Source organism: Drosophila elegans, unplaced genomic scaffold, assembly GCF_018152505.1.
Source record: "Drosophila elegans isolate 14027-0461.03 unplaced genomic scaffold, ASM1815250v1 contig_397, whole genome shotgun sequence".
In the NCBI taxonomy this organism is placed as follows: domain Eukaryota; kingdom Metazoa; phylum Arthropoda; class Insecta; order Diptera; family Drosophilidae; genus Drosophila; species Drosophila elegans.
In genome coordinates, this window is record NW_024545782.1 from 4,399,453 (window position 1) to 4,415,114 (window position 15,662).

The 15,662-nt window shown below is 35.6% G+C and overlaps 2 protein-coding genes across 2 annotated transcripts; one reads left to right on the forward strand and one right to left on the reverse strand.

The window, feature by feature from the left end:
- Positions 1-5,017: 5,017 nt before the first annotated feature.
- On the reverse strand, positions 5,018-6,860 carry LOC108135204. The gene has a single exon (XM_017255828.2). It carries the CDS (start codon positions 6,776-6,778, stop codon positions 5,858-5,860), a length of 921 nt encoding a protein of 306 aa, XP_017111317.1. The 5' UTR covers positions 6,779-6,860; the 3' UTR covers positions 5,018-5,857.
- A 1,334-nt stretch (positions 6,861-8,194) lies between these two features.
- LOC108135215 lies at positions 8,195-9,105 on the forward strand. The gene is made up of 4 exons (XM_017255840.2): positions 8,195-8,286; positions 8,343-8,525; positions 8,567-8,731; positions 8,787-9,105. Exons 1-4 carry the CDS (start codon positions 8,242-8,244, stop codon positions 9,060-9,062), a joined length of 669 nt encoding a protein of 222 aa, XP_017111329.1. The 5' UTR covers positions 8,195-8,241; the 3' UTR covers positions 9,063-9,105.
- Positions 9,106-15,662: the final 6,557 nt, after the last annotated feature.

Genomic DNA, 15,662 nt, shown 5'->3' on the forward strand with positions numbered 1-15,662 from the left:
AAATATTTTGTGTTTGGCAAATTTTTCGCTTTGATTTTCATCTATTGCGGTTTTTAGTTATATTGAATTGGAAAATATTTACAACTTTCAACATTTTTCATTTTACTTCTAACGGAACTGTTTTTTTTATCTGAAAAGTTAATTTAAATGAAATCAATATTGAACCTATTTAAACATAAACTCCAATATTTGTCTCATTAATAAACATATTTTAATTAATATTATGATTAATATTTAATTTAAATATTAAACACGTTAATTATACCGCAAAAATATGGTACCATAAAAAAGGATTGAGTGTAATTTTCTGAATCACGCAGTCCAACTGCCATAATCGGGTTTTAATCGGTTTTATTTTATTAGTTAAATAGTCAGATAATTTGATTTAATTTTTTTTTAATTTCTTACTTGTTAAATATTTTTTTTAAGTTAACAAACTTAAACATGTAAGCCATTTCTGAGATCAAAAACTATATCCAACAGAACTTCCATTAACAGTCTTTCACCCCAAAATGTTGCGCATTTTCCTACTATTGACGGCAGGGGTTCACTTTTATTGATGCCCGGGCATTCATCACGATTTTTGAAGCCGGCAGACGATTCGTGTCATCTCACGTTCTGTCCTTGGAGCCCGGAACCCGGAACCCGGAACCCGGAGCCCACATCTGACCCCACCGCTCCTCGTGATGGCCCCATAAATGATGCAATAATTTTTTAAACTTCAGACGACAGGGCCACTGAGCTGAGGAAAAATCAAGAGAAATTTGCCTCTGGGAATTGGGTTCGTCGCTGGCATACGTTTTGCTTGAAAAATGCACGGGACATTACGAGGAGCTTCTGCTGCTTGGATCCGTGATGTATGACGGCTGGTCAAGTGGGAGGTGGGTGGGCGGTGCACCGAGTCTAGGCGTCAGCTGTTCGCTGTGTTGCGTCCTTGGGGGAGGTGGGCGGAGAGGACTTTCCTTTTCGTGATCTTTCGGGTCCTGACTGGCCGTCAGCCCTCGCTCGGCGCTCTGCTAATGGCTCCGGTCCATTATCTCGTCATGTTTGTTACAAAATTTAATTACTCTTATTTATTTTGCACTGCCCTTCCTCGTGCTCGTCCTCGTCCTTATCCTGTTCTGGTTTATGATTTTCAACTTCGTCAAAAAATGCAAAGGCAGAAATTAAATGTGAAAAAAATGAAATTAAAAACACTTTCTGCATAAAGCGTCCGCACCGCTTTTCCCCCAGCCCAATTCCTTCCAGTGGTCTCATGTTTTGCCATCGCCTAATGTTTCGTCACTGGACCCCTCAGCTGAAGCTGTGATATTTTTTCTGGGGCTTGGCTTGCAGTGTTTTGGGGATGAGTGTTTTGGGAAAAATGTAAGATGAAATTATATTTTTTATTGTTGACATGTTGACGTCAGTAGCTTTTCGGAGATTTAAGGATAAATTAATTAATCGGACCTAAACGACGAAAAAATTGTGTTTCATGTTTTTTTTTTTTGATAATGATTTTATTAAGTATTTATATTATTGAACATTTTTTAATGGCAAAATAAATTTTTTTTTTGTAAGTTCGATAATATTTATTTTAGAGCTTCTTGCTTTAAATAGATTTAAGGGGCTATAAACAATTAGAATTTTTATGCGTGTATTTTTTTAAATTTATTTACATATACTTTAGAATAAACCCAAAAAATGTCATGTCGTTCCGGTGAAAATTTGGAAAGTTACAAACAAATTTTAAAAGGCGTTTCTGAGTGGTCGCAAGTACAAGTACAAACTTTAAACGCGTTTTACTCAAAATGGTGTTTCCAAAGTCGGTGACCAACGTAACCGATTAGTGTCAAATTTTTTAGTAAATAATCAAAGAATTCTTTTTGGATAAATATTTTTTTAAGCAATTTAAGACTTAAATCTTTCTAAAAATTCAATTTTAGTTTGTAATTCTTAGATTAATTATTAGATTTGACAATACTTTAACGAAATCTATTTGATTATTTAAATTCAGAAAATCCAGTCTAAAGATATTGGGGTCCCCGCAATACGCTTTTTTTGAGAGCAGGTGCTTAAGCTGTCCTAAAATACTGTTAAAATATAACATAATATGGGTACATCAAATAGTTCAAATTTATAGTTTTCTTTTTTCGGCCTTCTAACTGTATATAACCCCTTAAGAAAAACAAAATTTTTTCCTCACAAATTGTTCTGCTTTCATTTTGCTAAATGCTTGTTCTCAAAATATAGTATAGTCCCTTATCAGTCTCACTTTCGCTGCATACTTTTCGGGATTTCAGGAATACGTAAAAAGGACTTGAGTAAATGCTTATGTCCTTAAAGATTTGTCTTCATTTCTTTGGCAGTCGTTGCACAATCCTTTGAAATTAAATGCCCCACGGAGATGCTGACTAAGGAAACTGTTCCATTGACCAGCGATGGAAGATGGAAGATGGAGTTCCTCACCCCCTCCTGCAGTCCTGTGCATGTCCATCATTTGCTTTTGTCTTTCGGTTTTGTTTGCACACGCCATTTCTTGCACAAAATCCTTGCAACCTCAGTGGCAGCCTCTTAGACCTGCCACGCCCCCAATGCCAGCGCCACCTCTTACGCCCCCGCCTATGCCCACGCCCACTGGCATCCCTGCAGCTGTCAGTCAATGTGTCGTGTCACAGTGTCTCTCCATCTGTCTGTCACTTGCATGTCTGTATGTCTATTCTACGTGACACCAGGCGAGCGAATTTCCAACTCCTGCCGCCTCATCGCAACTTGCAGGCCTGCTTGCTTGCCAGCTTGCTTTCTTGCTTTCCCGCTTACTTGCTTACTTGCTTGCCGGTTTGCTCAAGTTTTCCCCGGCAGGAGGAGGGCGGTAGGGGCGAGGACCTACAGTGAAGGATGCTCTGGAAGCGATGGATGGATTTTTGGATTCGCAACTTGCACTTGGATTACAAGTCTGATTTTGATGCGTACATGTTTGTCCCGCTCTCAGTGGTTGGAATGGGACGCACATACTGCACTTGCTACTACACTGGCAAAACAATTTGCAAAGTTGTAAATAACAATGCAAAAACACTTATGGTATATCACACAAAGAGCATCAGACAAAATGAAAAACACATTGTGAAAACACTGACACTTTTTAAAAATCTTTAGCTTAAAAAATATCCTGTGAAAACTTTAAGCGCGTTTTTCTCGAAACGACATTTAAATTGACTGATCGGTTCCTAACTTAATCACCATGAATGTAATTTCCCTACAATAACCTACGAATTTTTTGATTGGTTGAAAATTGTCAATTTGGCTCATATTTCAACACAAAAAATTTGTTCCTTAAACCGACACCATTTTATTAATTTTTTATTTACAGCAATATATTATGTTTATTTGATTATTATTAAAACCATATGTTTTATCACGCTGTGAAAAAATTACAATTAAAAAGAAGACTCACAAAATTAATTGATAGGAAATATAATATTTATTAAATAAGAATCTTAGATGAGCAGATTAATTGTTTCAGTCCAGTTTTAGTAATTTTTATCGTTCTTGAGAACGCTGCGCAAACTCAGATCTTAAGATTTCACAAAACGTATTTTCTTAGGTTCTTCTCAAATTATAAAGTCCGAAAGGCAATCTATTTCATTTTTTAAGTGATCTTATACTTTTTAAATCCTTTTTTCCTAAGTGGAGGCCCCAAAACCCTCCTCTATTATGGGTCAACCTCACACAAATACGAGAGACCGATAGAGTGCGGGAACGCTCAAGTTTTCTTATGCTTTTGTCTTTGTGTCCTTTTATTATTTTATTCCCTGGCCTTGTTTTAATTCACAGCGTCTGCTTGCCGCGTCATCCTCCTGGCCCGACTTTGTCTTCGTGGCAGTATCCTTCTTCGTCTCCGGCAACATTGTCTCCGTCCGCATCCTTGGCAAGGATGCTCACTCACAGACTCACTCACATGTGTCTGTAGATGGAACAAGGAAGCTGCAAGAGGCGGTGGCCCTTGTTGTTGGCTTGTAAGTGACATTCGCAATTTTCAAAACTATTGAATGAGTGACAAGTTCTGCAGACACGATTGAAACTGACAGTTAACTCGAGACTCGGCAAGCAGTGACTTGCAATGAATGTGGAAGCATGCATGCAGTTATATCTTTAAAAGACGTAATGGGACCCACAAACGATCACTATTCATTTTTCATTGCTTTAACTTTAATGGACAAAAGGGTATTTTTAAAACACAGAAGAAATAAATTGATTTAATCAATAAATTATACTGCAAAAACAGCTTAAACCGAAAATTATTATTGGAATTTACTAAAAAATAAGTGTAATCAAAAGTAAATTTAATGTCATGCCCTACCTAATAATTGCCATAATCAGTGAATTCAACCAAAATTTTTATTTAAAAAGCTTTTTACCCCTGACTGCAGTAGGCGAGCATTTGTACGTGAAAGAAAAGAGAAATTTACCGCATTTGTAGTAAAAACTGAAAGTGTGCTTGTACTCGTCCTTCAGCTAGTGACATTTATGAACAGTGGTTCCAGTTGCGAATTATAATTGCACAAGTGGGAGAAAAATTGGTTACAATTTTCGATGTTTCATTAAATTTATTTACAGCAAGCAAAACAACAACTCAGTTCATGTACATGTAACATAAAGTAAGCAACAATCAAATACGTAAATTTAAAGTGAATTCAATGTACAAGTTTGTTGGTTCAAAAAAAGTTTATTATAATTGTTAGATTAGATATATATTTTTTAGTTAATTGCGAGAATCAACTCGACTCTTAATTTTTATAGCATTGCACCTTATCTATTTATTGTCCATGAACTGACGAATGGCCAGTAAAGTATTATATTAAATAAGACTGTATTGGCCATCAGAAGCCGATGATGACGCTACCAACTCGGTGAAGAAGTGACTCACTGGCCATTAACAATTTCATTTATTTTGTCGCACCGAATAAGTGAGTTGGGCTTGGCCTGCCGGGAACATTCGACCCAGTCTGTCTGTCAATGTCAACATCAATGTCACTGCGTCCTGGACCAGACATTTTGACAAATAATTCAAACCGCATTTTATAATGAATTTCCCAACGGCCAAGCAGGATGGGTCTGCGTCTGCCAGGAGGGTGTGACTGCAGTTAGACTGCACCTGATGAGCCCTCTCCCCATATTCGGCCAGACATTCGGTGGAAGATTTATGCAAAATTCATTCCAGGGCAGAAAAAATACCAAAACTGATAATCACATTGATGAGCGTGGCTTTATTTTTGGACTCGCACCTTAAGTGCCAAAAAGCGACGAGTTGGCGTCACTCACACTCCCATCAGCCTCCCATAAAGAGATTTGTTTATGTGACAGAGGCGAAAAGTCCGGCTTGTGGTGACTCCTGAATGCTTTGCGATCGTAAATATATACACCCAAGCATCTTAAAGGTTTTAACGGTTGGGAAATGGGCAGTAAAGATCGCCTATAGCCAAACCAAAGAGGTATTTAAAGGTAGAGTGCGAAATCCATCAAATAGTTAGAAGAGATTAAACCAGTTTGTGAAAGCATTAATATACCAAGAATTGAAAAACATAAAGTGACAGTTCGTTCCAAGCCAAAATTAGTCATGCTTCAGTCGACTTGTTTTGCAACCTGAATTTACATAATCTGCGTTCATTAACGCGACCCAAAAAATCGATATCCGAAATAAAAGAATTATGGTTATTACCGCTGACAGCTGCCATCATATTCGATCGTATCGTCAATGTCAATTATCATAAAAACCCCCAAAAATAACTTTCAATTTGTATTGAGCAAACATTTTTGGCAGCGAAAATTGGCTGGGAAGTGAAGTTATTGATGAGGAAACGAACAAGATTTTGTAATCCTAAGAATCCAAAAAGGAGATGGGCTCTGGCGCCTCCTTCGGGTCTTCGGGACTTGGCAGAATTAACTCGCCGATGGGAAAGACAATGCACTTAAACTGGTTGTAGATGTGCAGGGTCTCGAAATGAAATCCGTTTTCAATCAATACGTAATTTTGATTGGCCTTTTGCTGCTTGGAGATCGGTGACAAATCCACGTTTGTGCAGTTCAGAAAATAAGTGGGAGAGCTGAGAGCCACCGCCAGCTCGTAACACCAGTCCAGGGTTTCGGTCCAAACTGAGACGGATGCGAAGGGCAGGGTTTCCCGCTGGCAAATGTCGATGGCCTCCTGGCTGTTGCGGAATGTGTGAAATGTTATGACTCCGGTTGGAAAATCTCCAAGCACATCATGGGTGCATTCGCAAACAAAAATCGGGGAGACCAGTGGTGGGGCCACCTCTGTAATGTCGGCTCTAATACAGTCCAGATTGGAGGTCTCGCACATTTCCAATGCTGCCAGAAAATTTGGATGTTCGGCCACCGACTCAGAAAGGGGATGTAGCTTTGGCCGAATTCTCTTGACGATCTCCTCGCGAATTTTCTCTTCCACCAGAACCATAGCCACTGCATTTGGGGCAAATGGATTATGGACGGATTCAATTAGGAAGTGCAGGGCACTATTGATGTCCCCTTCCGCAAAAATAATCATCAATTGGGGAGTTGTAGTGAAAGCGGTCTCTATGCTTTGTTTATCCTCAGTATCAATATCCTGATCAGTTTCTGACGCTTCTTCTAAGACACTTGTATCCAAAAACTTTCCTTCCAGATTGTGAACCATATCATAGGTTACCGGGATGTCCAAAAGTGGAGGCTCACTGGGCTCCTCTTGGGAAGGGTGATCCGAATCAATCGAACGTGGAAAGTATTTAGTTGTATCGAACATGGCTTCTACTAGGACTTTTAAACGTGAAACGAAATATTTGTTTAACAAATTGCTAAAAATGAGAAATAAAGAAGAGCAAACGCCGATTGCTTTGATGAGAAAAGGTTTTCTTTACACTGAAAACTAGGGTTGCTAAAACATTTGATGGCACTATCGATAGTCGAACAATTTAGCAAACTCCCATGGTTTACAAATTTTGATTTGTTTTCTGGATATTTCGTACTCTTTTTTCAAAGGTTGAATAACTTCCGATAGCCAAAACTTTCGTTAGTGCACACTAGCGATGTTTTACACCCTAATGAACATAATCTAATAAAATTTTAAGCCTTTTGGTAAATGGAATACAGCTCTAACAAAAATAAACGAAAAGTAGTAGTACGAAAAGTATCCGATAGCTTTATGCATAACAAACTTTATTAGGTCTACCTAGCAGTTCAATTTTAATTCTGTTAATTAATCAGGGACTTTCAATAGAGCTCAACACAGATCCCACAACGTTGGGAGATAAACAAAACTGCACCAGCATACAATTTAGTTAACCATAACCCACGGTGCGTTTTATTTGTTAATCGCTTAATTTATGATCAAATGTGACAGTAAAATTAAAATATCACAAACAGATACAAAGAGCCGAAAGTACACAAAAGTGCTTAGCAATCGCCCGAACAGAAATCCGAAAATGCATTTGGATTTGTTGAAATTAGCATTAAAATATTATAAATATTTTGCCAAAATATTACAGCATTTTTGCTTTGCATTTTAAATTGCCTCCATATTTAGCGTACAACAAAGAGCATGCGATTATGAAACAACAAAACAGAACTAGCAGCGACAATTAAAAACATTTAAAACCGCAGAATTTTTTTCGCTGGGAGCTATGGCAAACAACAATCCCCTCCGCAAAAAATGAATAGTAAATTCCCTAACGAGTTGAGGGACATTCATGTGGGCATCAAGTGCAGCAACAACACAGCAAATATAACAAAACGATAATTCTGCTAACGATGACCATTTACATATATCAAGAGTAATTATAATAAAATGCCGAAAATAAAATTAAAATTAATATAGAAAGCCGATTATAAAATCCTGTTTATACAAACAGACAAACAAACCACACACACCCACTCCATGTAGCAACAACAACTGTCAAAAATAGCAAATCCCATAAATCAACATTGAAATTTTGCGCAGAAAAAAGGAACGGAAGCTCGAATAGAAAAAATTTAAAAACAAGCCTGATTTCGAATACATAATTCAAGACAAATAAATTTGTTTTTATTCTCAATACAAATAAAGATTTGTCCTAAACAAATCAACACCAGTTTTACAAACCTGAAAATGATTTGATAGGCGTTTGTTACCTGTTGATAAAAAAAATAAAGCTTACATTTTTGGAGGCTTGGCATAATCTGTCAGTTTTTGTAAAAAAAAAAGGAATTAATTTTAAGATTATCTGTAAAATGGTGGGAAATAAAACAAAGAAGCTGGTTGTTTTACTACTTGGGGTAGATATTGAAAATCAGTTAATCTTATGAGTCCTAACAACTAACTATATTTTCAGCTGGATTTGGCTATATTACTGCGAATAATTATATATTTTTCCTTTAGATACAGTAGCTTTAAAATCACTACTGATGTAATTAGCTATTTTTGTGGTCTGACAAGTACCATTTTCATTATTAAAATCCTTTTTTGGGTTAGCATTAGCTTTCTTTCTTTGACTGCTGATTGGATTGTTGTAGGGGTAAGTAAAAACGTCATAAAACTGGCTAGACTTTTAATTAGTATATCCCGGTGCTAGTGTACGTCCTAAATTGGACGTATTTCACATTTTCACAGCGACTACAGCTCCTGAAAAAAAACTATGAATTATACATGGATGGGATATCACAAAAGTGGCTGAACAACTTTAATTACAATGCGACGGATATGTCTGTTCTTGAAAAGACGGTATGATGCTTATTTTAAATTAATACATTTTTTTAAAGCTTTTACGATCTTTCAGCTACAATGCTGTGGATTGGAAGGCCCCCGATCCTATATGAGTTATCTAAGGACGGTTCCGAAACACTGCTTTAATCCCGAGCTAATTACTCTTGGTTGTAGTTATTTTATTGAGAACACATTTTATCCAATGCAAGAAGCAGGTATCTTAGTGTTTAGATTGACTTTATTTGTCGAACTGATCATTTTGTCTTTTTATACACTTAAGGTGTATAAAAAGATAATAGGTTCGATAGGAAAACACAAAAAACAAATTTTTAGTCCACATTGTTCGTAAATAAAATTACAAAAATTGTTTATACTATTAGCTTAAAAACTGATTAATGCGTCATTTTAAATAATTGCTACATAATTAAACAAAGTAAATTTTTTTTAAGAATTTCGACCTAAATCAAAACCATGGAAAAATATTATGCCTATAAATTCAACATCCACACACTTTATGGTATTTATTGTTTTAGAGTGCCAATTTTTATCTATGCCACTTTGGCGCATAAAACATGCAGATGACAAACCTGAATGGGACAAATTAAATAAATTGAAATTAGCTTCCTTTTGTTGCCGTTGACAATTTGAATAAAATTAATATACATTTTCTCACATTTTTAATTAATAAATGTCAAATATTTTGCGTATGGGTATTTATTTGTAAATTTATTTGTCTGATTTGTAAATTTCCTTTTTTCTGTTTGTTGCCTTTTGTCTGTTGTGGCATTTCATGGAAAATTGATTTTGTTGTAATTGCGACGATAACAAATTTCCCAGGCATTTGACGGCGTGGAAAGGGGTGCAAAAAAGTTTCGAATGACGCCAAACATAAAAATGGGTGAGAGAGGTGAAAGACTGGCGGAAGCATACTGTGGACTCATGCAACGGAAACGGAAGTCAATATTAGTAGGCAAAAATGAATTTTCGCAATTGCAAAACAATTCACATTAAGCAAAACGCACGAATTTTTGACAATTGTACACAATTATTAATGGTCAGAATCTGTCGCGTTTTGCAACCCCGAATTATTTTTGTTGTACATTTTTTTTGCTTTTAAATATTATTTATATAGATGATATCAGGAAATCAATTTTGGGAAATTTATGACCGAAATGCTTTGCCATTGTGGTCTAAGGTAGATAAATGGAAATTGCTTTCGATTATTTTTACAATTGGTAATCAAGCTTATTCCAAAATGTATACGTCACTGGCAGCTTTAAGACTTTAGAAATTACACTAGTATAAAAAATTAGTTCGATAGTTAATTAATTTTGTTCGGCTAAAAAAACAAAAAACACACCACAATTATTTTGTTTGTTCATTTCTCTATCTGAAAGATTTTTTACCAAATCTGTTTTTATACCCTTGCAGAGGGTATTATAATTTCAGTCAGAAGTTTGCAACGCAGTGAAGGAAACGTTTCCGACCCTATAAAGTATATATATTCTTGATCAGCATCACTAGTAGAGTCGATCTAGCCATGTCCGTCTGTCCGTCCGTCTGTCCGTCTGTCAATCTGTCCGTCTGTCCGTCCGTTTATATGCAAACTAGTCTCTCTGTTTTAAAGCTATCTGCATGAAACTTTCCCAAAAGTTGTCTTTCTATTGCAGGTAGTATATAAGTCGGAACGAGCCGGATCGGACGACTATAGCATATAGCTCCCATAGGAACAATCGGAAAAATAAATGAAAAAAAATTATAACTTTGCTGTTTTTAAATAATTGTTTAGTTCTTCGACATATAGCAATGGTTAAATAATTCAGAATTATGGTTTAAATTACATCAAAATCGGACGACTATAGCATATAGCTCCCATAGGAACAATCGGAAAAATAATTGAAAAAAAATTATAACTTTGCTGTTTTTTAATTTTTTGTTTAGTTCTTCGACATATAGCAATGGTTAAATATTTCAGAATTATGGTTAAAATTTCATCAAAATCGGACGACTATAGCATAGAGCTCCCATAGGAACAATCGGAAAAATAATTGAAAATAATTATAACTTTGCTGTTTTTTAATTTTTTGTTTAGTTCTTCGACATATAGCAATGGTTAAATATTTCAGAATTATGGTTACAATTTCATCAAAATCGGACGACTATATCATATAGCTCCCATACAAATAATAAAAATATATAATAGAACAATCAAATAATTAAGCTGCAAATCGTCATAGCTTCAATGTTTTTAAACATATACGCAAGTAAATCATAATTTTAATGTTTTCAAAAATATTTAATTCTTGCGATAGCTGCAAGGGTATATGAACTTCGGCTTGCCGAAGTTTGCTGTCTTTCTTGTTTGTTTTATTTTTAATTAATTATATTACACAATTTTCCACAAACAACATCGAACCAAAACTAAATTCTCATCCATATTATTTATTCTAAATGTACCTACACTTATAGAAATAAATTAATATCTCGTTTTTTACTCGGGCAGCATTTAAATCAATGACAAACACTTCTGATCTCAAGAAAAATCTGCAGTTAAATATCGAAATCCTTTCTTGATGTAGACTTTTAAGAACAAATTTTTTTGTTCTCAACTAAAAGCCTTTAGTAATATTAAACTGCTCTTGCCCCTCTCGCTATCGGGTTTATGGATCCGTTGTCAAAGTCAGTCATTAAACACGTGAACGATCCGGCGAAACCTTAACGACTGTGGGTGAGTGTGACGTGTGGGGGCTATGAAATCGCTTTGATTGATTGCCATTCCCGAATTGACGACGATAGGAGGACCACATGCTTGTTAACTCTGTCAGTGTTAAATTTAAAAATGTACACATCGTGTGCGATAAGTGGGAGCCGGAGTGCCAGGCGCAGGTCATAAATACTGGCACCCACGAAAGAGTTCCTATGGCTCACACAAAAATTCCCGGCTGTGCGGATGGCTGCTCGCAAATATTTTGTGGCTGGCAAGTGCCAAACATTGGCCATCGCACAGACAGGCAGTCATCAGAGTGAGACTTATCATTTGCTCATAAAAATGTCAAAACTATCACGCTGACGTTGACTGATGACGGCGACCCGAGCGGAGGACTTCGACTCCGACTCCGAATTCGACTTCGGGGAGGCGGGCAGGGAGGGGCAGGGAATTCCTTGTGCGGCAGGATGCCAATGCTAAATGCTTCGCCTCCTCCACTTGTCACACATCCAGTGCCATCCATTCTGCCATCCTTCAACACGCATCCTCCTGTTGACTGATTCCATTTCAGCTTTCTCCTATCGTGATGTGGTGTTATTTTTTGCTCGGGAGTGTCATTGCATTCAGCTATCCATCTATATCTATCCGTCAATCGAGTGAGTCAGAGTTGCTCTCGAAGCCATCAGCATAACCATTCACATTCAGATTCACCGACTCACCGACTCACCGACTCCTCTGCTTGGCATGATTCATGGCTTCGATTGAATTTTGATTGACAATATCGCAAGCATTTAAAGTGTCTGTTTCCGCTCTCCGTGTTCTATGAATATTTTTTCTCCACTTTCCTTTCAAGTGGTTTGACTTTCAGTTTGGATCGCAAGGCTCCGACGAAGTGATTTTAAAAATCATTTGTCATTTGACAGATGAGCGATTGATTGACTTCGTCGGCTATGAATTCATCACAGCAAGTGACTGAGTTATCTCAGGATATATGCGAGCTTAGGTGTTTAAGTGGGATGTTAATATCTTTTGTGTGTGTATTAGGAGAAAGAAGGGTAGTATTTAATTTTATCAAGGTTCAAGCTGGACTGCTCATTTTAAGTTTACAACAAAACAATAAAAGCAGCAATTTTAAAAATAAATTATATAATTAAATTATATATCCTCAATCGGTTGATTCATTTAGGTATTCGCATCGTATTACGGTCACAGCTTTTTCCTATAATTTAATAATGGCATACAATAACTAATAGCTTATAATCAACGTTTTTTTTTTACCATATTGCCAATGAATAAAAAAACTAGTTCATGTAAATTTATAACCTTTAATATGTGTGCCATCCCCAGCTCGATATCGATTACAAACCCCATTATGAGCACCCACTCTTTGAGCATGGACGTACACATTAATTAGCGATAAGATCACCTTCGGTTCTCTGGATGTGAAAATATCAATTTCGTTTTGACATTGATTGAATTAATTTATGAGCTGTGCCTTTCCAGCCGTCCGCACCCAACTAGTTTATTTATGACCGTTACCAATTCGAACCAAATCAGAGCGATTTGAGTGATTACCTGTTTGACCAATTTGAGATTTATGCTCCCAAACGGAGTGAATGTTGTCGTCCCAACTAGAAATCTAATCGATATGGGTGTTTGATAAGGACGTTTTAAATTGGACTTCAGTTTGAACTCTTATTGTATTGGAAATCATTGGTGCCACGGATATATATATATATATATCAAAAAAAATTTATCTACAATTTAAAATTTGAAAACAACAACCACCGCGATATTAAAAGAAATTTGTTAAGTAACCAACACTGTTTGAAATCTTATTTTAAAGTAGTGCTTAATTAATATGCTGTAGTTTTTATCCCATATATCAATCAAAATATAAATGACGAAGCATTTTATTTTATTCTTTTATTTTAATCGAGTCTCAAAAATATTTGTAGTAGCTTAAGAATGTATAAAACCTTCCCCCGCGGAACAATCAAGTTAGTTATAAATCCTGGTGAGCACGGACTTTAAAAACGAGTGTTTGGAAAATCCGACTTTTATAGATTGTTCTTTTGATTACGCAGTATAATGAAGCAACATAGTTTATTAACCAAACATTTTTCAATTACTTTTAAATCATTAAGGGCTTTTTTTTCTTAAATAGCTCTCTTTATAGCTTTATATATTTTGAACTTTAACAAGTATTTTGAGGAGAAAACAAAAAATCATGTTTGGACAGAATTAAGTTGTGCGAGATTTGGTGACACCCCGAGATGAGCGAAAAAAAGTCAGTATAAACGGTCATAATCGTCTTTCGCAGTCCGTTGAAATTAATCGTGTTGAATTTTCACTTGACAAAATAAAAGCTTCAAAATGCAGCTGTCAATTGTCGTCTGCAACTGCAACCGTTCGTGGCTTAACATTTTTTGTACCAGCACAAATATACATATAAAGCAACTGAAACTGAAACAGTCACGCACTTTTTGGTATTGTCATGGGGAGGGTGGCGATCACGTCCAGTGGACGGCACATTTCAATTTACTCATTGCGCCGCTGTCAACGGAGGAGGTTTTGGACATGTCGCAACCTGAGGCCTGACAACAATCGCCAACAATCAGTGGAAAATGCGTTCATTTTAGGACATTTTTCAGTAATTGAAAGCGACTTGCCACACAAATGGTTTTTAATTATTTTTTAAAATTTATAACTCCTGTATCGAACCTCATTCAAATCCAGCACGTGAGTAGGTGCTGCACCCACTGCAAATAAATTGCAAATTATTACGTATTTCCGTTCCGCTGTGGCATTTATATATATTTTAATTTTAATTCAATTGCACGTCGCTCAGCGATACGCACTCTGTGGAGCCACTGGCTCTTCAAATAAACAGACAGTTTGACGCAAATTATCCGCTGTGTGCCCAAAGGGCTAGAGCTGATTGTCTTTGAGCTTACCATTTGATTAATGAAAAGGATTTTCATATTGGATTCTTTTTTACTCTTGCAGAGGGAATTATAATTTCAGTCAGTAGTTTGCAAAGCAGTGAAGAAGACATTTACGACCCTAAAAGCATATATATTCTTGATCAGCGTTACTAGAGAAGCGATCTTACCATGTCCATCTGTCCGTCCGTCCATTTCTACACAAACTAGTCTCTTAGTTTTAAGGCTATCTGCAAGAAACTTTCCCAAAAGCTGTCTTTCTATTGCATATAGCTATCATAGGAAAAACCGGAAAAATAAATGCAAAAAAAATTATAACTTTGCTGTTTTTTAATTTGTTTCTTTTAGTTCTCTGATATATAATAATGGTTAAATATTTCAGAATTACGGTTCAATTTAAATATTAAAAACATTAAAAATATAAAAAAAAAAAAAACAAGAAAGAAAGCAAACTTCGGCAAGCCGAAGTTCATATACCCTTGCAGCTATCGCAAGAATTAAATATTTTTGAAAACATTAAAATTATGATTTACTTGCGTATATGTTTAAAAACATTGAAGCTATGACGATTTGCAGCTTAATTATTTGATTGTTCTTTTATATATTTTTATTATTTGTATGGGAGCTATATGATATAGTCGTCCGATTTTGATGAAATTTAAACCATAATTCTGAAATATTTAACCATTGCAATATGTCGAAGAACTAAAAAAAAAATTAAAAAACAGCTAAGTTATAATTTTTTTCAATTATTTTTCCGATTGTTCCTATGGGAGCTGTATGCTATAATCGTCCGATTTTGATGAAATTTTATTCATAATTCTGAAATATTTAACCATTGCTAAAAAAAATTAAAAAACAGCAAAGTTATAATTTTTTTTTAATTATTTTTCCGATTGTTCCTATGGGAGCTATATGCTATAGTCGTCCGATTTTGATGAAATTTTAACCATAATTCTGAAATATTTAACCATTGCTTTATGTCGAAGAACAAAACAAAAATTTAAAAAACAACAAATTTATAATTTTTTTTCAATTATTTTTCCGATTGTTCCTATGGGAGCTATATGCTATAGTCGTCCGATTTTTATGAAATTTAAACCATAATTCTGAAATATTTAACCATTGCTATATGTCGAAGAACTAAACAAAAAATTAAAAAACAGCAAAGTTATAATTTTTTTTAAATTATTTTTCTGATTGTTCCTATGGGAGCTATATGCTATAGTCGTCCGATCCGGCTCGTTCCGACTTATATACTACCTGCAATAGAAAGACAACTTTTGGGAAAGTTTCA